This window comes from Elephantulus edwardii, unplaced genomic scaffold (genome assembly GCF_000299155.1).
Source record: "Elephantulus edwardii isolate Elephantulus edwardi_28Jun2011 unplaced genomic scaffold, EleEdw1.0 scaffold00007, whole genome shotgun sequence".
Classification (NCBI taxonomy): Eukaryota; Metazoa; Chordata; class Mammalia; order Macroscelidea; family Macroscelididae; genus Elephantulus; species Elephantulus edwardii.
This window is the reverse complement of record NW_006399757.1, coordinates 38,255,257-38,279,389: the sequence shown is the minus strand read 5'-3', so window position 1 is coordinate 38,279,389 and position 24,133 is coordinate 38,255,257. Positions and strand designations below refer to the sequence as shown.

The window sequence follows — 24,133 nt, the reverse complement described above, 5'->3', positions numbered from 1 at the left end:
TGAGGTTTTAGAGAGAGGAAAAATGAAGCATGCTCTTAAAATGACATTGAAAATGGCTATGCCTTTTTCAGTGGCCTATCTACTAATCTGCTTTGTAATTCTGGAGATGGCTATTTGTAGTGTGGGAGTAACTGAACATAGAATACAAACCAGGAGTGATATTTAGTTCATTTCCTACAGCTAGACTCCAAACTTTCCCACGAACACTAGGGGGCAATCCCTGCCACCACAATTCTCGAACTCTTCTTGTACTACGCCTAGAATTAAAGGGGGAGAAAAAAGGAGAAAGTTACTATTTATATAAAAAATATTAGTTGCATGATGGTTTACCTAGTCTATGGCCAAGTGACTGAATGAGCTCTAAGAACAAAAATAAGTATGTTATGCAGTCTTTCCCTAGTTTATGCTTGCAGGCAACAAAACCCTACAAATGTATGTCGTGGCTGCATGCCTTTCAGTAGACTGCTACTTATAGTGACTCTGTAAGACAGAGCAGAAATGCCCCAGAGGACTAGCTATGCTAATCTTTATAGCAGGAAGCACCATTATCTTTGTTCCAAGAAGCAGATAGTGGGTTTGAACTGCTGACATTTTGGTTCTTATCTGAATGCTTAACCAGTGCACTACTTGGATTCCTTTACAAATATATACTCAAACCAAGCACATTGTTACTAAGTTGACTCCAAACCATGGGAGCTAATGTGATAAGGGCTGAACTGCCCCTGAGTGTTTCCAAAGCTATAAATTTTTACAGAAGCAGACTGACACATCTTTGTCTCACAGAGGCTGGTGGGTTCTAACTGCCAACCTTTCATCAGCAATCAAATGTTTTAACCATTGCACTATCAGGTATATTACTCTTTTACAAATATATAGTACCCCCAAAAGACAACAGTAATTTAAAAGTGGCTGCCTTCTTCAGTTTCCACTTAGAATAAGGACACAATAAGAAGTATGTGGACAATTATTTAAAGCAGGGAAGGGACATAAAAAGTGTTGCCAATTCAAAATCAAAAACAAAGTCACAAGGTATTTACACGAGTAAGGTCCTAGTCACTGAGAAGCAGTGTAGTCTGCTAAGAGTGTGGGCTGTAGAGTCAGACAGACTTGAGTTCAAATCTGGTTGTACCACTCGCTAACTGTATATAACCTTGGGCAAATAAATCACTTAACTTCACTGATTTCAAACTTCCCCAGAAGATAAATGCAGATAAAACTTCAAATACCTCATAATGGCTGGGCAAATCAAGTAAGATTACTTACATAAAGAATCTCTTCTTTGGTATACTGCACTATTTTTGAACAAATTCCCAATACCTATACTACACTAAGAATTGCAGAAGTTAACTCCAATCTAAAGAGAATATAGTCATGTATAAAAATATTACCTAAACTTATGAGGCAAAGTAAGGCAAGTGCTTTTTAGTCTGAAAGCATGGTGGGACATTTTCAGAAAGATCCTCTATACAGTGTTTTTGATGATGAGAGAGGTTTCTAAAACTCATTTTAATTATTTTAAAAAAAACATATGTTACAATATTTACATTGATGTTTTTTCCAAAATTTTCTATTATATCAATAGAATATCTAATAATTGATGATACATGAAAATATGCTAAGTGATGAGATTTTAAAAGTTTCATGAATCAAGTAGCATTTCAGATGGATTACAAAGAATGAGTAAGGTTTGGCAGGTCTAAATATTGGTCAGTAAGGGAGGCAGGTGTTAGAGACTGAGGGACTTAAAAAAACAAGGTCATGGAGATAAGCATGGAAATGCTCAGACATTATTAATAGTATAATTTAGTCTAATTATAAGATATATAATGGGAAGTAATGAGAATATAGAACTGGAAACATGAGATCTTTGAAGGCAAACTGGAATTCAGGAAAAATCATCTTACTTACATTACTTCCCAATTGGGTAGGATTTCATTGATCCAAATTACCATTGCACTTGCAATATTTTCTTCCTGCTTAAATCGTTCTTTCATTATTTTTTTTCTTTTATGTGCTTCTTTAATTTCTGTTTTAAACAAGTAAGAATTATTTCAATACAAATGCAACAGATCAAAATTCCCTTCTAACTTTGCAAAAAAATCATTTAAAAACATAATAGCAGTAACAAGGAAAGGAAGGAGGAGAGGGAGTTAGAAAATAAAGAAAATTATGTTGGTTAACAGAATTTTTAAACACTATCTCTTTTTATGCTACAGAAATACATGGAACAAAGGCATAAAAGCCCTATAAGGTAGATTACTATAGTACAAATTTTTATTTTTGCTTAATCTATGTATGAAATGAAATTTGTCATTACCTTTGTGAAAAATAAACAGCCATGAGCAACTAATACAATTTTTATACAAACTGCTTATGAATTTTCAGACATAAAACCATATGACATTAAAAGACACTTTTACCAATGACACTGTTCTCACTAGCCCTTTTTTAGTATTTTTAGTATTTCATTTTGCCAATCATACTGAAATACCCTCGCAACACATACACAACACCATTTCCAGAGTTATCAGAAGTGATGAATTTTAAGTGAGAGATAGCTTCCTTAAATACAAGAAAAATAAGTGAATTATGAGGCAACGGTCATATAATGCAAGAAGAACATGGAAACTTTAGGGATCAGCAATCCAAAATATTTTCAGCTTGGGTATTTCACATATGCCTTGTAAACTAGTCAAGTTGTTGGCCAAGCAAACAGCTCTACTTTCTTTTATTTGTATTAGGTGTTCAGATTCCATGTAAGAGTTCTTAGAAGAGGTTTCTACTCTTTTAAAAATGTGTGGTAGGACGGGTTGAAAGCCATTCACACAGTGCACCTGCCTTCACATGTTACAGATGAGGAAATATTGGGCCTATTTAGAGTATTTCATTCAGGTAGTGTCAAACAGGATTAAATCTGTGGTCTTCTGATTTTTCAATTTCATGTTTTCTCTTTCAGTTCATGAATGTGTGGTCAATTTCAGACTGCTAAATTTGAAAAAATCCTTCTCTTTGGCGTTAGCTAAAATATGGTGTGTATATCAGGAGTTCTACAGGACACATCACCTTCCCTTCAGAGACAGTACAAGTAAACTTAAGAGACAATGGACACAGGGAAACAGAAAAAAAAATCTCTCTGACAAGCTGTCAAGTCATGGGTCAGACAATGGGACATTAATTCTGAAGGCATTTGGTAGAAGTGAAGTGGTATCCTGCTGGAGGGTGGAGCTGGGTAAGGGCAGGGACTACACTGTAACTAATGGTCAACTCCAAAATGAGGGATTTATCTTTCATTACTCCACAAATTGCTGTCTGTCAGATACTCCTCTAAGTCTAAATATTCAGATTAAGACAGACTAGAAAGAAGGATTGGCCATCCACTTCTGAAATGGCAGGCCTCTGAAAACCCTATGTACAAAGGTCAACACTCTTTGCACCAGTAGCCAGGAAATAAAAAAACATATTGCGATGGGAAAGTCTGCGGTTAGGGACCTCTCTAAAGTACTCAAGAGCAATGGTGTCTCTCTGGAGACTAAGGTGCGCCTGATACAGGCCATGGTTTTTGCAATCACTTGTTATGCATCAGAGAGTTGGACAATGACTAGAGAGGATAGAAGGAGAATTGACGCCTTTGAGCTGTGGTGCTAGAGAAGAGTACTGAATGTACTATGGACTGCCAAGAAAACAAATAGATTCATCCTAGAAAGGGTTAAACCAGGCTGCTCCTTGGAGGCAAGGATTCTGGGGCTTCGCCTGACATACTTTGGACATGTTGTTAAGAAGAGACAGGTCTTTGGAGAGGGACATCATGCTGGGCAGAGTGGAGGGACAGTGCAGGAGGGGAAGACCCTCTATGAGGTAGATTGATTCAGTGACTGGGGTAATCGGGATGGGTGTGTCAGAGGCAATGAGATTGGCACAGGATAGAGCAGGGTTTAGGGCTGTTGTACATAGGGTCGCTATGAGTCACAAACGACTCGACAGCACATAACAACAACATATCTGAATAACTGTTGTATTGGCAGGTCTTCCTTGTATATGTACAGATAACATCCTATCACAACACAGCACCTCAGGATAGAATTTGAAATTCTCTTTTTACCTATGAGTGAAACACCATTCTTTTTCCATATTTCATTACTGGCATGGTATACATATGTGATTGTCTGATTCAAAGTGGCCAATGCCAGTCCATCTCATCTCACTAATGCCTGGTATGTCGATGTTTAAAATTAAGAAAGGTATACATGAGGATTGTATCCTCTCTCCATACCTATTCAATATGTATGCTGAGCAAGTTATTTAAGAATCTAGATATTATGAACAAGAATGTGGCATCAGGATTGGAGGATAACTCATCAACAACCTGCATTATATAGATGACACAACCTTGCTTGCTAAAAGTGAAGAGGACTTGAAGCATTTGCTGCACAAAATCGAAGACTACAGCCTTCAATATGGATTACATCTCAAGGTCAAGAAAGCAAAAATTCTCACCACTGGACCAATAGGCACTATCTTAATAGATGGTGAAAAGATTGAAACTGTAAACAACAATTTTATCTTACATAAGCCACAATGTACAGTCAGGAGATTAGGAGACATATTGCACTGCAATCAGGGCAATCTCTAAATTACTGAGGAGCAATGATATCAGTTTGAAGGGTGTGGTGCACCTGATTTAAACCATGTTCTTTTTCCAATCATTTGCTATGCTTCTGAGAGCTGGACAATGTATTAAGATGACAGAAGAACTGATGCTTTTGTATTGAAAAACAAGGAATTCATGCAGTATTATTCAAAATGGGTGACCCTGGAGGACATTATGCTGAGTGAAATATCTCAGTCGCAAAAGAACAAATACTGCATGGTGTCACTGCTGTAAAATGGGACTGATATCAGGGTTGTGGTAAGACTGAGAAAAACTGGATAAACTGTGTGCACTGCATGTTCACAGGGCTGCTATGAGTTGTGCTTGAATCAATGGAACCAAAGAACATCTATTAGGCTATGCTTTTAAGATCTTTTTATAAGCAATTAGCTTACCTAATAATCAAATGGCAAGTCAATATTGAGATAAAATAAAATTTACTGGAGATATTAGAAATATTTTAAAAACTATATTTAGTTGTCATCATTGTTCAATACCATCAAGTCACCTACAACCCATAGTAACCCTTTGGACAAGAGATTTTAAACACTATATATCAAAATCGAAAGACAATGATGCATAGGGAGAATCTGCTGTCAAGGATCTCTCCAAAGTGCTAAAGAGCCACAAAGTCAATTTAAGGATGAACCTGATCATGGTCTTCTCAGTTATTTGCTGTGCACCTTCAAGTTAGGTATTGACTTAAGGATGACAAAATAAAAATCAATGCCTTTTGTAGTGTTGTAGAAGAGTCCTGAATATCCTATGAAGTGGCAAAAGAAATATCTTGGAGAACATGCAATTATGGTGCCTTTTGGAGGCAAGGATGATATCTCATAGACTTCGGGCAGTTCTTAGAAAAAGGCATCATCCTTGGAAAAGTCTATGATCAGCAAAAAAAGAAGATCCACAACAAGATCGAATGACACAGTGACCGTAACAATGGGCTCAAATATCAGAGATGAGGAGGATGGCACAGGATAAGGCAAGATTTAGATCTGTTTTTCATAGCATTTCTATGTTGTAGTAGACTTTGATAGCATATAAAAACAACATATAGTAAAATAATATTTAAATTATAGGCTCTTTAGTATAGAAATTCATCTATAAAACAATGTACAGGACACAACTATACTATTATAATAATTTGATACACTTAAGTGAATGAAAAAAATTGGTATTAAGACAAAAATATAAAGATGTAATTATGAAATTTTCTAACAATATTTATAATGAAATAACAACAGTTCCTAAGCAAATACTATTACATTATCCTTATGCTGCTTTTTTTTTTCAATTTATAGAGAAAATGACTGAATAAATGTGAAGATGCACACATTGTAGACTGGGTATACATCATGCCTGGAAAAATGATACAACAGGGACTCTGGACAGCCCTTAGACCCTGTAAGCCAAAAAAGGAAATTATAATTTCAAATCGTATTTTCACAGCTATATAAAAGTTAACTTAAAATGTTAAGAAATTTTCAAAGGTCGAAACACCACAAAACAAGTGAAATTAATAGATAATATCTTCATTTACAGATTCAGAAAATATGTGTCCAAGATATGGAAGAAATTGGAAGTCCCTCAAGGACAGTGTGTTCCTTTCTTGAAATACCAGTTTTATATAAGTGCATGCATAAAAATGATGATCCTGGAATTACATTTTATATCCCTTTAAGAACCAATGAAGTTAAGAAAATTTTCATTTTAAAACTTAGTAGAGAAAAATAAGAATTCAGCATTATCTTAAAGCACATTTGATCCATGACAGCATGAGTTTTCACATCAAAATAAACCAATATGGAGTCAGTAAATTAGCTGTATCATTTGGAGTTAATGTTATACCTCGTTTTTTAGCCTCAGCTACCATCTCATCATATTCTTGTCTGTGACGTATAGCTTCTTCCACGGATTTGGCAGGAAGATTTCTGAAAAAGAACATTATTTAATCCAATTCAATTATTAAAAGATTAATTTTTAAAATTACTACTTCCTTTTTATAACCATTTTCAAAGAGAAAAAGAATTCAATACAGACCAGCACAATAAAAAAATGTTTTAAAAAGTCCTTGGTTGTTATGTTTCACACATACATCCTAACCAAAAGAACTAAAGATCCTTAAAAAAGAAATGGAGCAGTACATTCACAGGAGACTGACAGAAATTCAAGCTCAATTCAGAACAAGATACAGAACAAAGGATTATCATTGCAGAAGTTAATGGATGCTGACTAAAAGCCGAGAATATCAGAAAGATGTTTACTTGTGTTTTATTGGCTACGCAAAGGCATTCAACGATGTGGATCATAGTAAATGAAGAATAACATTGCAAAGAATAAAAACCCCAAAACATTTAATTTTTCATATTGAACTTGTGTATGAACATAAAAGCAGTTATTCAAATAGAACAAAGAAAGGTTTGTGTCAGGATTGTATCCTTTCACCGCATCTCTTCAATCTACATACTAAGTGAATAATTTGAGAATCTGGACTACATGAAGGAGAATGTGCCATCATGACTGGAGGATGACTCCTCAACAACCTCTTTACAAATGTGTAACACCAAGCTTGAATTTTGTTGCTGTTGTTTTGTTTACTGTGGTAAAATATACCCAAAAAAAATTTAACCCCGTGGCATTACATTATCATCCTTTCCATGTGACATAACCATTACCAACTATTTGCTTCCTAAATTTCATTACTCATTACTTCAAATAAAGCATCCTTTTTTTTTTTTTTGGTTAAAAAACCCCTTAAACTCACTGCCATCAAGACAGAAGTGATTCACAGCTGACGCTCCACAGGGCTTCTGAGGCTCTAAATTGCATGGGAGGAAATAGGAGGAAACTGTCCATCCTTCTCCCTCAGGGTCACTGGTAGAATAGGCAGAAGGACATAGCCTTTGGGGTAGTAGTGTAGCTCCCCATCAGCTATTCCACCAGAGTCCCCTTCCCCAAGTTTACCACTGAACTAACTTCTGTCTCTATGTGTCTGTTTTATAGATATTTTGTATAAATTTGATCATGCAGTATTAATCCCTTTGTGTCTGGTTTATGTCACTTATTCATGTCATAGTATGTACATGGAAATCTTTGATAGGTGGAATTCAATATTCTGCCTTCTTTTTTTCAGTTTCAAAAGTATTCTGCCTTTGACAAAGTACAATATTACTACCTTGTCTATCACCACCTATTAATGAAAAAATGTATGTGTTCCTTCTTTGAGAGGTTGCTGCCTTATAGAAGTACTGGCTTTTACAGATTTACTGCATCAGAATTTCATTTTTCTTTGTTGCAATAATATTCTATTGAATATACTGGATTCTATTTTATATTTGGGAGTTCCAGTGCCCTAGTGGTAAGGAGTAGCACTGCCAAACCCGAAAGAATGTAGTTCAAATCCCCCCAGGTGTCCCACAGGAGAAATATGGGTAACCTTTTCTCATACAATTTACTGCCTCTGAAAACCCCCAAAGGGTCAGCTAAGGGTCAATTCCAACTCGACAGCTATAACAACAAAACCAACATAATGGATTTACTTTCTCTGTTATTCTGTGGATGGACCCTTGTGTTTTTTCCACATTTTGGAATTTATGAATTTATGAATAATGCTAGAATACACACTTGAGTACCAAAAGATGACTGGGAAAGGAGGGATCAGCTATTGGTCATAATGACTGGGGGTTAGGGGCACAAATGACCAACAGAAGGAATACAAGAATTCTATGTTGCTACAGATTTCTCAGACATTCAGTGAATTACAAGAGAATATTATACACAACTTTCTACCAATCAATTAAATTATGCAGATGGAATGAGAACAAGGAAAAATGTTCTTAACAGTTACAGTGTCATTTTTGCAACTAGTCATGTGGGCATAAATGGTGTTGGTGCTACCTTCTTCTACCAGTATTTCCTTTGCATTCAGTACGCCTCTCGTCTGGGTATGATTCTTTGTGTAATGGGATGACTCAAACCTTTATCCCCTGAGGTTTTGGGTCATTAACTGTCATGTCAGAAGAAGTGAGGTTTCCACTGTTTCTACCCACAGGAAATGGTAGTACAAAGAGAGGTTTACTCTCTTGTAGTCCAGACATACTCTTCTTTACTTGCACTATGTATTATCAATCCAATTTCCCCTTGATAATTAGAATCAGTCATACCAAAGAATACTGCTTTCTTCAGTCAAGTGATCATAAAGAATGCCACTGATGTGAAGAGGGAGACAGAAGGTAATGTGATTAAAGACCATGACACTTATTTGTATGTTCACATGCTGGCTCAAACCTGATCTTGAAAATATCATTTCTATTTAATGATGGCGTGCCACCAAGCACATCCAAGTTTATGTCTGTGGGTCAGACACCTAGTTCAAGATGGGCACTCAGGCCGAATGATGACTTAGTGACTCAAAGTTAGGCATTTGGTTTCTACCAAGGCAGAATACCAAGTAAAAAACTGTTCTTAAAAAAGAGAATGGTTAGCGAGCTCTGGTGGCCTAGTGACAAGAAGGTGTACTGCAATCCTGCAATCCCAGAGGTGCACAGTTCAAATCCACCAAATGCTCTGCTGGAGAAGGAGGAACAATCTCCTTCTGTACCAGTCAGATCTGATTTGACGGTACACACATACACACAAAATAATAAAATTTAAAAAAAAGAGAATGGTTAATTGCAGAGGATGGCAAGGATTAGCTCTAAAACCAAATGGATGAGATTCACCAATAGGAGCCAAACAGAATTTCTATCCACCACATCAAGCACCATTGGGAGCTTGTTTAACAGCCAGAACCTGTTGCAGAGCCTTCTCATTTTCTGTGCCCCTACTCAAATCGAGCAGTTTTTCAAGGCACTTGTGAGTAGGCCATAAGCTTGAACATGGAGGAGATGGTGAGGATGGTGCAAAGTTTCTGTTCATAGGGTTGCAATGAATCTTAATTTGACAGCACTTAGCAAGAGAACATGTAAATGAGGGCTATCTATGTTACCTCCAAAATCCAAAGAGGCATTGTGATTCCAAATAAAACAACTTAGGCTTCATTTTAAATAGAATATCTTGACATGTCCCATACCACTGGACCTGTAGAAATGTCACTGAAGTGGAAGGTGTCAGAATTTTTATTGGATTAATTTCCCACACTTTGCATTCTAGGGCCACTGATACTACTTCCTTATTAGATCTAATTAGCATGTCATCAATATAATTGAACAATGCGATGCTCTGTGGAAGGGAAAGGAGATCAAGTTCTCTTTAGACTAAATTATATCATATTGCTGGAGTGTTGTTAATATTCTCTTGAAGCAAGGCAGTGAAAATTTATTCTTGGCCTCTTCAGATGAAGGCAAACTGCTTCTGATGATCATTTGAAACAGTATGGAGGAAAAAATCATTAGCCAAATCAATAGCTGCATACCAGGTACCAGGAGATGTACTAATCAGCTCAAGCAATGAACACACATTTGGAAAAGTAGACATTAGAGCAGCTAATTAGAGTCACTATCTGGTTAAGTTTATGATAATCAACTTTTATTCTCCACACTTCATCTGTTTTTACACAGGCCAAATAAATTATTTCAAGTTCTTGAGAGTAGTATTAATCTTTATAATTCCACCAGGAATTCAGTTTTAGTCCTGGTTTACTATTTTCTTAGGCAGAGGCAGTTCTAATGATTTCCATTTTGCTTTTCCTATACTTACTCTACATTTCAGGGATCTAATATGGGGATTCTGCCACGTTGTTGAGTATGTTTGTTACAATTGTGTATTTTCAAACTGAAGAAGTATCACTACAGGTTAGGTCTGGGGACCTACAGAACCCACTGTGAGATGGAGCTTTGCTGTGACTCCATTAATGACTCAACTCTTCCCCCCATCCCCAGTCCAACACCTGTTTTATTTAGATCTTGGTGACAGGTTTCAGGAAGAAGATTTTGCTGGTTTCTACTCTGCCCCACCCTCCCAAGAGCCTGAGCCTGCAGACAGGACTCAAAAGTCATCCTTTATGTTGAAAGGGGGCTGATCTTCAGTCCATCCTCATTAGGAATCCTGAGGGCCGTGTAGCAGATGATGGGGTATTTGGCCTTATACACCCGTGTGAAGATGTCATCCAGGAATGCCAGCTCCTTGGCCGTGAGCCCTGTTGTGTCATGAGTGAGGTCTGTAGGGTCCAGGGACATCTTGGCCACCCCTCTAGTGAAGTCTTTCCCAGTCACGGCATTGTAGGGGGCTTCACTCCCCTGAAACTCCTTTCCAGAAGTGACATCAAACACCACCCCCTTCACCACCATGTAGATGGGCTGATCTTCCTCCTCCCCATCATAGTAAGCCAGCTCCTCCTCCGAGAACAGCCGTACGGGGGACTTTGCACAGCAGGGTACAGTGTCAGCCTGGCCCAGACTGCGGAGAGCCCTGAGGCCAGTGCCAGAACCAGGGCCAAGGTTGTCAGTGGCCATAGCTGCGGTGCTGGCGTGGTGGCCGCCACGGTGAACGCCAATGACTCAACACTTACACATCCCTTCTCTGACTAGTGGACCACAGTGACATTTGGGTCTCCTAGGAGTAACATCAATTAAGAGTCAGTGTGCAATAATCCTTCAGAAGTTCAATTATTTTCCTCATTAAAGAATCACTTTTGTAAAAGGCAGTAAATCTTCCTGAGAAGAGTGGAAGAAAGACTAACAGTATACATTTTGGGCAGAGTTGTGGGGTCCTTCTCCAAGTGGACTCGGTCTCCTCTTTCTAGGTGTTAAAAGTTTGCAAACTGACTCAAATCTGAGCCTTGACTGAGAGGCTCTGTGTTTTGCCAGTTCAGGTTAGACTGCCAGTGACCTGACCTAGAATTCTTTTGCTTATATAGGCTAAATAAACATGTGGTAGATTTCCCACCTGCTACACTCCTAGAGACACCATGACTAAGTAAGCACCATCATAAACCATGAGTCAGACCAGTCTTCAACTGCGTAGTCTCTTATCCATTACAGTAACCATGCACCCATCTATTAACCATTGCTTGTCTTTGTAAAGTTTGTAGCTATGATCCCTACCATTACAGGAATTCAATAGTCCCAACACGTTGTTGTTCTTGTTGCTATCATCAAATTGGAACAAACCCATAGCTGTCCCTCCAGTGGGTTTTCAGAGACAGTAAATTACTCAGCAGGAGACTGTCTACCTTTTCCCACAGAGTAGCTGGTGGATTCAAATCGCATGCCTTTGTGTTTGCAGTGCATTTCTTACAACTAGTCCACAAAAGCTCCCTAAAGAAGATGGACATCTTACTCAATTATGGCTGGGTTGTTTTTTTTTTTTTACTATTATTGGCTATATATAGTAAGACTTTCATACAGTCTATTATACCTGAAAGGGCAAACTGAAGAGGAATAGCAACATTTCCATTGCAGAAAGAACATTTCAAGATCTGTCCTGAAACTCAAGGTGGTCAGTGATATGATAAAATCTACATGACTGATCTAAGCTATGATATTTTTTCCTTTTTTTTAATTATTAATATTAATGAAAATTTACAGAGACTTTGGATTTCAATCACTCATTGCTGCATTTTTCTCCCTGTCCACCTCTCCCCCCCCAAGTTCGCTTTTCTCTTTGAAAAGTAAAAGAAAAATTATTTCATTGTTATACAATTCCTCCCCACAGGTCCACTCCACTGTGCAGCCTTTGTTCTGGACTCCTGTTATGACAATAATACCTAATCATATATCACTTTTATTCAGTTCTCTTCCTCATCTGCTTCAATGCAGTATACATTATTGAACCCATCTTTTTTTTTATTTTATTTTATTATTTTTGTGTGCGTGTACCGTCAAATCAGATCTGACTGGTACAGGAGGAGATTGTCCCTCCTTCCCCGGCAGAGCATCTGGTGGATTCGAACCGTGCGCCTCTGGGATTGCAGTTGCAGCTCCTTGCCACTAGGCCACCAGAGCTCCCCTGAACCCATCTTTCTCAGTCTCCCCCCAACACTGATGTCAGTCCTGTTTTACAAGTGGCACTATGCAGTATTTGTCTTTTTGTGACTGTGATATTTCACTCAGCATAATGTCCTCCAAGGTCACCCAATTTGTATATTTCATGAGTTCTTTGTTTTCAATGCTGCATAGTATTCCATTGTGTGAATATACCAGAGCTTCTCTATCCATTCGTTTGTTGATAGGCACTTAGGTTGATTCCAACTCTGCTGTTGTGAACAAAGCAGTGATAAACATGGGTGTGCTTGGGTGGCACATATTTGCTTGGGTGGCAGTTATGGTTTCTTTATGGTATTTTCCCAGCAGTGGAACTGCTGGGTCAAATGGTATTTCTATTTGCAACTTTTTGAGAAAGTGCCATACTGCCTTCCACAGTGGTTGCACCATTTTGCACTCTCACCAACAAACCCTAGTCAATATTTGTTGTTTGCTGTTCTGTTAAATTTTTATATTCTTACTGGGGTGAGATGATATCTCATAGTTGTTTTGATTTGCATCTCTCTTAGAGCTAGGGATTTTGAACATTTCTTCATGTGTTTGTTTGCCATCTGAATGTCTTTTTTGGTGAAGTGTCTGTTCATATCCTGTGACCAATTAGGGCACTTCTTAAGTCTGTCTTAGATAAAATGGCAATTAGAGTAGACTTCAAGGATGCCTGCTTGTAGTAAAATATGTTTCCTCTGGTCTGGGCATTCCATGTGTGCACCTATAATAGGTATAACTTTACACACACATCTATCTATTCTAATATACCAATTTCTTAAATCTTTGGATATTTTTCACGGTATACCAAGTATGGTAATTCAACCTGATTTAGTCTAGGTCACTGTATAATTCATGCTTCAATGAATCTACTAAATAAACTCTCAGGAACTTTCCTAGCCTCTTAGCTGAAACACTGAATAAAGAATTTGGCTTATTAATGCCAAATCAATACATAGACTAAAACAAATGGTTCCTTGCACCATTATCCTACATACCATTCGCACATATATTCTCCAGGGTTCTATTTATGTGTAACAGAAAAATCAAGCCATTTTTTGGGACTGTAGCATACTTTCTAGGTCACAATTTGAACTTCATTTGTTGGGGCTCCCTGGGATTTAACTTTTGTTAAAGGTTCACAAAAATTAGTGATGGAGGCAGTTTGTGGGAATATTGAGCAATATTTTGTAAGACATCTGCCTTAAGCAATGCCTCAGACAAGGGTACAGATACCAAGAGGTAGAATATCAGACTAGCCTCATTAAGCATAACTGGGTTAAATCCAATCAAATGGGTAGGAGAGCTGGTTCTGTTGGCAGAATGGTTTTAAAGAAATTTTAAAGGTTCAGTGTATCTTGAGCTTCCTGATTATATACTCATATGTCCCAAGTTTTAGGATCACAAATCTTCTCAATCAAAGCCCTCACTTGAGCTTCATACACCATTCAAGGTTGGGATTTCAGTTGGCATTATAATTTTGCCATTCTTAACAATGACATTTTGTGCTGAGTTTTCAACAATATCAGCCTTCTTACTACAGGACATATGGCTTTCTTTCAAGGAAACTTCAAGGTCTTTTAAGTGACACTTAAGCTGTGACTCAGAAGCCCTGCATTCATTTTTCTCTTGCAACAATTCATCTAGTACACATAGGACCAATAAGAAAGTAACTTTTTTTTCTGATAAAACTGTAGAAAAGTGTTAAACATTCGACTACTCAGATCCTCACCTGTCACTAATAGCTCATCTACTGATGATGATATTTTGGGTATTAATATTGATTACCATCTCATACCATGGATTGGCAGTGCTCTTTTTACTAATCAAAGTAGAACCACCAACATACTCTGAAGACTAGTCATACTTGAGAATTTATTTAGAAAAGCCATTTTTACAATTTTGTATTTCTAGAATCACTCTCATTACTAAGAGTTTTATGCTGGGCTCTCTAGAGAGGCAAAACCAGTAAATATGGACCCACACTGCTATTAGGAGATAGCAAGTTAGCTTTGCCTCACAGCAATCCTATGTACAAAAGACTAAAACCCTGCCTTATACTGTGCTATGCTCACAATCTTTGCTGTGCTTAAGCTGACTGGTGGAGTCACTGCAGATGAGTCTACTCAATTTAAGTCACGTGGGCTGGCAAATTGACAAGTTCTTACAACAGTGTTCTATATACCTAATTTGTATAGTCTTACTCAGCCATGAGGTAAGAGTTACAAAGCCAATGCCTAGGATAACCATAATGAATAATTCACTCTAGAATAAGGATAAAGGAATGGCAGAGATTCTTTAAATAATCTATTACTAAGTCCTCCTTTCTTTCCTTGTAACATCCACACAAATGATTTTGTCTGGCTCTAGGTCCTTTTGTTATGCCCAGTAGGATACAGAGCAGAAAAAACTACAGGCCAGGAATATGACAGGAAACCCTAGGAATTTTTAATAAAGAGAGCTTTAATAAATTCAGAGAACTCAAGAACAGAAAAAAGAGATAAGCAGTCTTGCTTTAAGGAAAGAGTTTTGTTATATAACAAATCGGAGTGAATACACTGAAAAAGGTAGGTTTTATGGAGGATATAAAAAGCAGACATGCGATTAAAAAGTTGTATTGAATATTTAGATGCTCAGTCAAAAAACAAAGAAAAATTGTCCTATCATTTTAAAATAGGGAAGTGTAATAATGAAATAGAAATAAAGAGCCAAGATTTTATTGGCTCATAGAGATATCTAGAAGACCTTATATTGCTTGGACTTTGTCATGGGTTGAATTGTGTCCCCTGAAAATACATGTACGTAATTACAGAATATAGAAGGTATGTAATGATTCCCTATGATTTATAAACCAAACAGCTGTAGTGGGATTAAGAGGGCAATGCTACATCCTGTTACACCCTTAATGTCACCAGAGAGAAAAAGAGAAGGACTCAAGTCAAGGTGAAAGGGTACTTCAATATCAGCAAGAAAGAACTGACACGGATGGAGTGCGTCTTTTTGGACCCAGGATCCTGCTCATGGAAAGTCCTCGACAAAAGAAAAGACCAGAGCACATGGAGATCTCCAGGAAAACATCAGACCTACCGATGCTATAGGAAAAAAGGACTTTTGTCCAGAACTAGAAGACAGACAGACCCTTCCCATAAAGCTGACATTCTGAATTTGGACTTCTAGCCTCCTAAACTATAAGAGAATAATTTCTCTTTATTAAAGCCATCCACTTGTGGTATCTCTGTCATAAGAGCCTTGGATAACTAGGATAGACATCAACAATATATTCTTCCTTAAATACTCTGAAAACACACGCCTAGGCTTAAAATGGTTTTGTTTTCCAACAAAGCAAACATTCTCTCTAATTTCTCTTTATCTTTTAAGTGAAATAATAAGCAAAAGTAAATTTAAATTTAAAATATGAAAGTGTTTCTACTGATTTTAGAACACTTACGATGGTCGATCCTCAAGAATCAAGGCAGTGGTAGAAAGTGGCTCAAATTCAAAATTCTTACGTCTTGAAGACTGTGGTGGTGGTTTACAGGTTCTCCCTGTTCGTGCTTCATATTCCTAAAAATAAAGTTTATGCAGAGACGTTTTTACTTTTAAGTTTGGATTATAAAGATATTAGGGTAGATAACATATATAAGGGGTACATACAATTCCTGAATTTGGTAAAAAGTATTAGACTAGAAATACAATCTTTTTTCTTCAAATAATCCAAATTATGAATGAATATTATATACAAAACATTAATGTGTGTAATGAAAAAGGGAAATAGAAAAATGCTACATTAATATGGAGGTAGGTGTGTTGGAGACAATGAAATTGGCTTAAGTTAGAGCAGGGTTCATAGCTATTTTACAAAGGGGTGCTATAAGTCTCAAGTAACTCAACAGCACATAATAACAACAACATCAATGTTCAGCTCTGAAAAGTAAGTTCACATCCATATTACTGGTGAAACGTTGTTGTTGTTAAGTGCTGTCGTAGGCAACTCATAACGACCCTATGAATTAAAGACCTGAACGGCTGTATAACTTTCATCCTTTCTCCAGGTTCATAGTGTTTCCAGAGGCAAACTATTTTGGAAGTAGATGCCACTCCTGCTTCCAAGCTTGTATGAATTGGGGAGCTCCACCAAACACTGTCCACCAGGGGTAACCATTATCACATTTGACACATCAGTGTCACAGTGTTCAGCTTCACAGCAACCACGAGTTACCTCTGTACAGCAAGTGGACAGACCTGGGCTATATGACCTAAAAGAATGTTTCACCAAAAACAATTAAAAACAGGCCCAAGGGCCACGGGTTAAAGTCACCCACCTTTGGCTTGGTAGCATCACTTTCTGTCCACTAGGCCAACTGATCTCTATGCTATGGAAACCATAGAAGCAAAAAAAACTAATCTAATTTTGACACAACATCTCAGTCAAAGATGACGCTGAATCTGCAATCAAGTGCTGGTTTCGAATACTACCTAACAACAACAGTAACACTTAACAACAAACCCAGCTACTCATAATCATGCTCACTGCCTTTAAGCTAAACTGACTCATAGCTGATCCTCCAGTGGGTTTTCGGAGGCACAAATCTACCTATCTGCTTTAAAATCAACACTTTAGCAATTTATCTTATGTATGATGATGTTGTTGTTAGGTGCTTTGAATCGAGTACAACTCATAGTGATTTTATGAAGCCTAAACCCTGTCCATGGTGCAACCACTGTGGGAGGCGGTATGGCGCTTTCTCAAAAAGTTACAAATAGAGATACCATTTGACCCTGCAATTCCACTACTGGGAATATACCCCAAAGAGACGATAACTGACATCGAAGCAGATATATGAACACCCATGCTTATTCCATGTTTATTGCGGCTTTGTTCACAATAACGAGTTGGAAACAACCTAAGTGCCCACCAACAAACGAATGGATAGAGAAGCTGTGGTATATTCACACAATCGAATACTATGCTGCATTGAAAAACAAGGAATTCACACAATATTATTCAAAATGGGTGACTCTGGAGGACATTATGCTGAGTGAAGTATGTCAGTCACAAAAGGACAAATACTGCATGGTGGCACTGTTGTAAAACAGGACTGACCTTGGGGTTGGGGAGAGACTGAGAAAGATGGGTTCAATAATGTATACTGCACTGAAACAGATGAGGGAGAAAATGGTTTAAAAGGGATATGTGATTAGGCATTTTTGTCATGACAGGAGTCTAGAGCAAAGGCTACATAGTAAAGTGGGCCTGGGGGAGGGTTTGTAAAACAATGAAAGAATTTGTCTTTTACTGTTCCAAGAGGGTAGTGTACTAGGAGGGAGGGTTGGGAGGGGAGAAAAGTTCAACAATGAATGAATGGAAATCCAAAGTTGCTGTAAACTTTCATTGAAGTTAATAATAAATTTAAATAAATTTTAAAAATGTAAAAAAAACCCAAACTCTGTCTATCCTGTGACATCTTCACATTGCCTGACACATCATCCAAATAGATAATCCTATTGAGAGAAATAAAAGTTAACTCGGCATGAAAATGTTCTTTGTCAACTCATTTACATTTTTCTATTGAGTATCCTTTCATAAATGGTGACAAACTTCTGCTAAAATTTATTTCTAGAAATTTGTCAAAGATAAATAATAAACTTACTGCACTATAGATTCCAAAACATATCTTTCCCCTTTTCTAAAAAGAGTTTTGTTAAAAATTCAGCATCTATTTTATTTATCTATTCTATTTTAAATGAAACAAAAAAATCATTCAATGATTTATTAGCAGATGTGCAAATCCATTGGCAACTAGAGAGAGCACTAATTTAAATTTAAAAACAACACCCTGAATGAATGACTGTACTTAAAATAGTCAGCTGTTTCACAGATTAAGGGCTTATCTCCAAAGCCTATAATCCTTTTTATCATATCATTACATCATTTCCAGCTCAAAGACTATTTCTCCTTTCTGAATAATAGTGTTGCAAAATATGAACTGATGATTCCAGGCCTCTTAAAAATGGAAGTCTTCCTGAAGATTGTTGTTCTTATTTACTACTTTTAAAAAGAATGTATGTTGTCTTGAGCCTTTACATGAACTTCAGAGCTTATTCTGGTAGTTTACACCTCTGTTTATAATGGTTTGTATTATTTTTAGAAATCATACATAATTCTGCATTTCCCTTTCCATCTGCTAAATCAATGTGCTATTAACCAAAGAATTTCCTTGTATAACTATATTTATCCTTTTCTTATTAAACATTGTAGCTGTTGTTGTTGTTGACTGCCGCAGAGTAGTCAAGTAGAGCAAGACTCAGAGTGACTCTATGAACAAAAGACCTAATGCCTTTCCATTAACTAATGTTGTTTCTCCAATTTCATAGTTTCCAGAGGCATGTGGTTTAGGAAGCAGATGCCACTCCTGCTTCCAAATCTGTTTTACAACTGGGAGCTCCACCAAATACTGTCCACATTGGGAAACCATTATGGGATTTGATACCCCAATGGCACAAAGTTCAGCATTACAGCAAACCCAGATTACCTCACACAGCACAATGACAAAGAGTGATGTACAAAGTGGAAAGATGTTCCTCCAAATATAGTAACACTAGTCTCACTTAGTAGTTAAGTGTTGTCAAGTTGAATACAACTCATAGTGATCCCCATGCACAAAAAGACCTGATCTCTGCTCTAGAATTAACATAATTTCTGTACGTTTATAGAGTTTATAAAGTTTCCAGGGACATCTAGCTTAAGAAGTGGATGCCACTCCTGCTTCCCAAATGGAATCAATCTGTAGATGTTAAAAATATACCATTTAAATTGGTTTTTGTACTTTGTAACCTCTTACTACCAACACAATTATTCAATACAACATTTTCTTTTTTTTTTTTTTTTTTTTTTTACGTGTGTACCGTCAAATCGGATCTGACTGGTACAGGAGGCGATTGTTCCTCCTTCTTCAGCAGAGCATCTGGTGGATTTGAACCGTGCACCTCTGGGATTGCAGTGCAGTTTCCTGCCACTAGGCCACCAGAGCTCGCCTCAATACAACATTTTCCATGAAAACACATGCCTAATGACTACACAGTAAAACAACAACTTCTAAAGTAATATATTAATAATGTTGTTGGTATTAGTTGTTGTTGAGTCTATTCCAATTCACAGTGACCTCCATGAGTAGAGTAGAACTCCTCTAATTTCAAGGATGTGACCTTTTGGAAATAGATCTCTAAGTCTGTCTTGTGAGGCTCCTCTGGGTATGTTCAAACCACCAACCTTTCACCTAGTAATTGAGTGATTAATTATTTTCGATATCCAGGGACCTCCCAGCTGTAATAGCAGCTGTTTAAACACTTAAGACATTAAATCCTTAAAACTACCAAGTGATGAACCTAACTCACAGTGGAGAAAACTGAAGCACAAAAATGAGTAGTCATCTGTCAAAGGCCACAAAAAGTGGCAGTCAGTCTACTGTCATAGGTTGGCCTATTATCAAAAGACAGTAGAGTACAGGCACACTTCACAGATATTGTAGGTCCAGTTACAGACCACTTGTTGCGTTATATCTCATTAAGTGGCCTGCGACTCACAGGGACCCCACCCATGTACAATAGCTCTGCACTCTGCTCTATCCTGTGCCAGTCTCTCTCTGAGACACCTACTCCCATTACCCCAATTACTGTGTCAATCCATCTCATCCAGGGTCTTCCTCTCCTGCACTGCCCCTCCACCCTTCCAAGCATGATGTCCTTCTCCAGGGACTGCTCCCTCCTGGCCACATGCCCACTGTATACGAGACGGAGCTTCAAAATCCTTGTTTCGAAGGAGCAGCCTGATTTCACTCTCTCCAAGATAAACCTGTTTTTTCTCATGGCAATCCACAGTATGTTCAATAGTCTTCTCCAGCACCACAACTCAAAGGAATCAATTCTTCTTTTGTTATCTTTGGTCACTGCCCAGATCTCTGATGCATAACTATTAACTGTGAAGGCCAATTAGTTTCCAGAATGACATGGTTGTTCTTCAGCACTTTTGAGAGGTCCCTGACAGCAAGACTTTTCCAGAGCAATTAATCTTTTGATTTCTTGACTGCTGGTGCCAAGAGTGTTGATTGTGCAGCCAAGCAAGCTGAAACTGTCTGCCAATTGGCCCACTGATGAGAATCGTAGTCTTCTTGATGTTGAGCTTCAAACCATAAAAAGGACTGCAGTCTTTTGACCTTCGGCAGCAAACACTTCAGGTTCTCCTCAGTTTCTGCAAGCAAGGTTTTGACATCTGCATAAGGCAGGTTGTTGATAAGTCTCCCTCCAATCCTGATACCACATTCCTCCTCATAAAGTCCAGCCTCACAGATGATCTGTTCCACATATAGATTGAAAATATATGGTGACGAGATGCAGCTGGACACACTCCTTTTCTGATTCTGAACCATGCATATTTTGAACCTTGCACTGTCCTCATGACTGCTTCCTGGTCTAAGTATAGGTTTTGCACAAACACAAAATCAAGTGTTATGGGATTCCTGTTCTTCTCAAAGCTAGCCACAATTTATTATGACCCACACAGTCAAATGCCTTAGCATAGTCAATGAAACCCAGAGAGACATTCCTCTGATACTCTTTACTTTCAGCCAAGATCCACATGACATTGGCGATTATGTCTGGTGCCATAGCCTCTTCTAAACCTGGCCTGTATTTCTGGTTGTTCTCTGTTGATGTACTTACAAACCACTAAGGAAGTAAATATTGCAATAAAGTCACACAAAATTTTTTGTTCCTCAGTGTACAAAAAAATTTATGTTTCCACGATAGTAAGTGTAAAAATAAAAAATATTGTGAGAATAACCACAATATGGCACAGGGATATGAAGTACACCTGATGTTGGGAAAATGACATAAATAGACTTTTTTGATGCAGGGTTGCCAAAAATCTTTGAATAAAAACCCCAAAGTATGCCTGTAGTTACTCAAGACAATTTTAAAGAATGAGACATGTAAAGATACTCACTAAAAAAAAAAACACCCACAAGGAACTTTAAGATAGGTAGCAGGCTAACAATACCTGAGAATCAAAGATCCATGTGCTCATCCCAAAAAGGAAACACCATTCAATAAAAGTTTCTTATAAAACCACACAAAAAGTACATGCCATCATTCTTGAAATATTCTTGCCCAAAGAAAATTAAAACTTAGCTGCTAAAATGTGTTGTTCAATATGTTAACCGCAAGAAATAATAATACAATAAGTCATTATAAATATAGAGAGAAAGGTATCAAAGAGGGGAGCTCCCGTGATCTGGAGGGAAGGCGCTGCACTGCAATTCCAAAGGCACATGGTTTGACTCCACCAGCTGATCCACAGGGGAAGGATGGGCAGTGTTGTCCTGTGTGATTTACTACCTGTGAAAATCCACTGGAGGGTTACCTATGGATCGTTTCCAACTTGACGGTATTTAACAACAAACTACTGACAAGTTTTCTTCTGCAGACTTGCACTAAAAAAAAAGCATTTGTTTTGCCTGAAGTGATTCAGCATTGTTCTGACTTCTCTTACAACAAAAGAATTTGTTTCAGTAATTTGTAAAGAGAGCACATAAAAGCCATCGGAAAACTGACATAAAGATATTATTGGAGAAGAGAAACTGGATAAAAACAATGCCACAAAGGACAAGAAATAACAAGTCAGAGAGAAACAGTAACAATATGGATTAGGACACAAATCAATCTGACTGAATAAGGAAAAATTATGAGAAATACCACTGCAAAGCATTGTTATTGCTGTTGTTATATGCCACAGAGTTGCCTGAGACTGACAGCAACCCTATGCACAATTGCTCTGAACCCTGCCCTATGCTGAGCCAACCTCAGTCGCTGACACACCGGCCCCTATTATCCCAGCCACTGCATCAACCATCTCACCCAGGGTCTTCCTCTCTTGCCTTGTCCCTCCAACCTTCCTAAGTAAATAATCAGGGCCTTTCACTGGTCCTTGAATTTCATCAAGAAGTCAATGGAGTGTCACTGAAAATCTGGATAAAACCTAACTTTGATGAAAAAAATGTTGCATACAAAATTAATTAGAAAGGCACACAATTCATAGAAAAGATGATTCACAGTTAAGTAATTAAAATGTTATTTATTTATCTGCTTTAAGGTTGAGCTTTGCAAAGAACTATCAGGAGAGGTCTGTCTGTGGGGGAAAAAAGATCATGCTTGGAAATTTAGAGTCAGGAATTTTAAAAAAGGAATGAGATTAACAGAAAGAATGCAAGAACCTCCAGCAGCGCAGTGATTGTAAGGAAGGCACAGGATCTATTTCTGTTGCACAGGGTTGCTATGCATCAAAAATGACTTGAGAACACCAAATAACAGGTAAATCACTCCTTCAGCAGGTTTTCAGAGGCTGTAAATCACACAGGAGGAGACTTTCTCTTGCACAGCAGCTGGCAAATGAACAGCCTGCTGTTGGGTAGCCAGAGTAGGTTTTTACCAATCGGCCACTAGAGCCCCTTCATCAGCTATTACAGACATAAATCAAAACAACAATGAAATACCTACTGAGTCCAGAAACAACAGCAAAATTCAACAACACAGCAAAGATAAAATGCTGGCAAGGATGTAGAGACTGACCTACCAAATGGGGCACTGTGGAAAATAGTTTGGCACTTCCTTGAACACTGGAAATATTTGATGCAGCAATCCTACTACTAGATATGTATGATACGAAGTAGCGTACAGGCATATTTATCGTAGCATTATTTCCAAAAGTAAAAAACTGGAAACAACCTAAATATCCTTCAATGAACAAATACATGAAGAAACCCTGGTACATTCACACAATTGCTTACTATGTATCACTTAAAAAAAATCATTAAAAATTTAGGAAATACTACATTGACAATTATAGATCAAATTATACTGTGTGACATCAGTCAACCCCAAAAGGATAATTATGATATAATACAACTATTATAAAAAGCCTAGAGTAGGCTTACACACAGACTCAATCTTAGAGGCATATCAGGACTAGGAAGAGAGAGATAACGGAGTAAAAGTTAATTAGATACGTTGGGTGGAATTCTATTCTTCAATGGCAATTAATGTTATAAAGCAAAATCCCTATATATGACTATGAAAAACCACTCTAATTTGTAAATGTTTACACAAAAACTAATAATTAATTAAACAAAAATCCCAAAGACCCTACAGATCACAGTTTTATTGTACAACACATAAGGTGGTCATGAGCTAGAAGTGACTCACGGCACCTATTCTATAAATAAGAGTTTAATAATAAACTAAGTACTGGAGATATTATAGGTTGTTATAATAAAAGTATACGATAGTAAAAGCAACTGGTAATATTATACTTCAAGGAAATTAACTATGAATGCTGGTTATAAAATCACTATCTGAAAAATAGTTATCAACCTTTTTCTTAATGTTTTTGAAAGAATCTCTTGGAACTTCAAAGAATAAAGAAGAGATTTAGTTTTGTTTTTTAAAAAAAATTATTAATTTT

General features: G+C 37.4%; 1 protein-coding gene and 1 pseudogene across 1 annotated transcript in view; both read right to left on the bottom strand.

Annotated features, from left to right (window-relative positions):
- The window catches only part of TBC1D12 (TBC1 domain family, member 12), a 96,441-nt gene that overhangs the window by 20,050 nt on the left and 52,258 nt on the right, over positions 1-24,133 (bottom strand). The window contains exons 3-6 of the mRNA XM_006880359.1: positions 16,067-16,182; positions 6,500-6,582; positions 1,909-2,026; positions 151-257 (exon numbers count right to left, since the gene is read on the bottom strand). Of these exons, the coding sequence (XP_006880421.1) occupies positions 151-257; positions 1,909-2,026; positions 6,500-6,582; positions 16,067-16,182 (424 nt within the window). The remainder of the gene's footprint in view (positions 1-150; positions 258-1,908; positions 2,027-6,499; positions 6,583-16,066; positions 16,183-24,133) is intronic.
- LOC102873429 lies at positions 10,637-11,339 on the bottom strand (annotated as a pseudogene).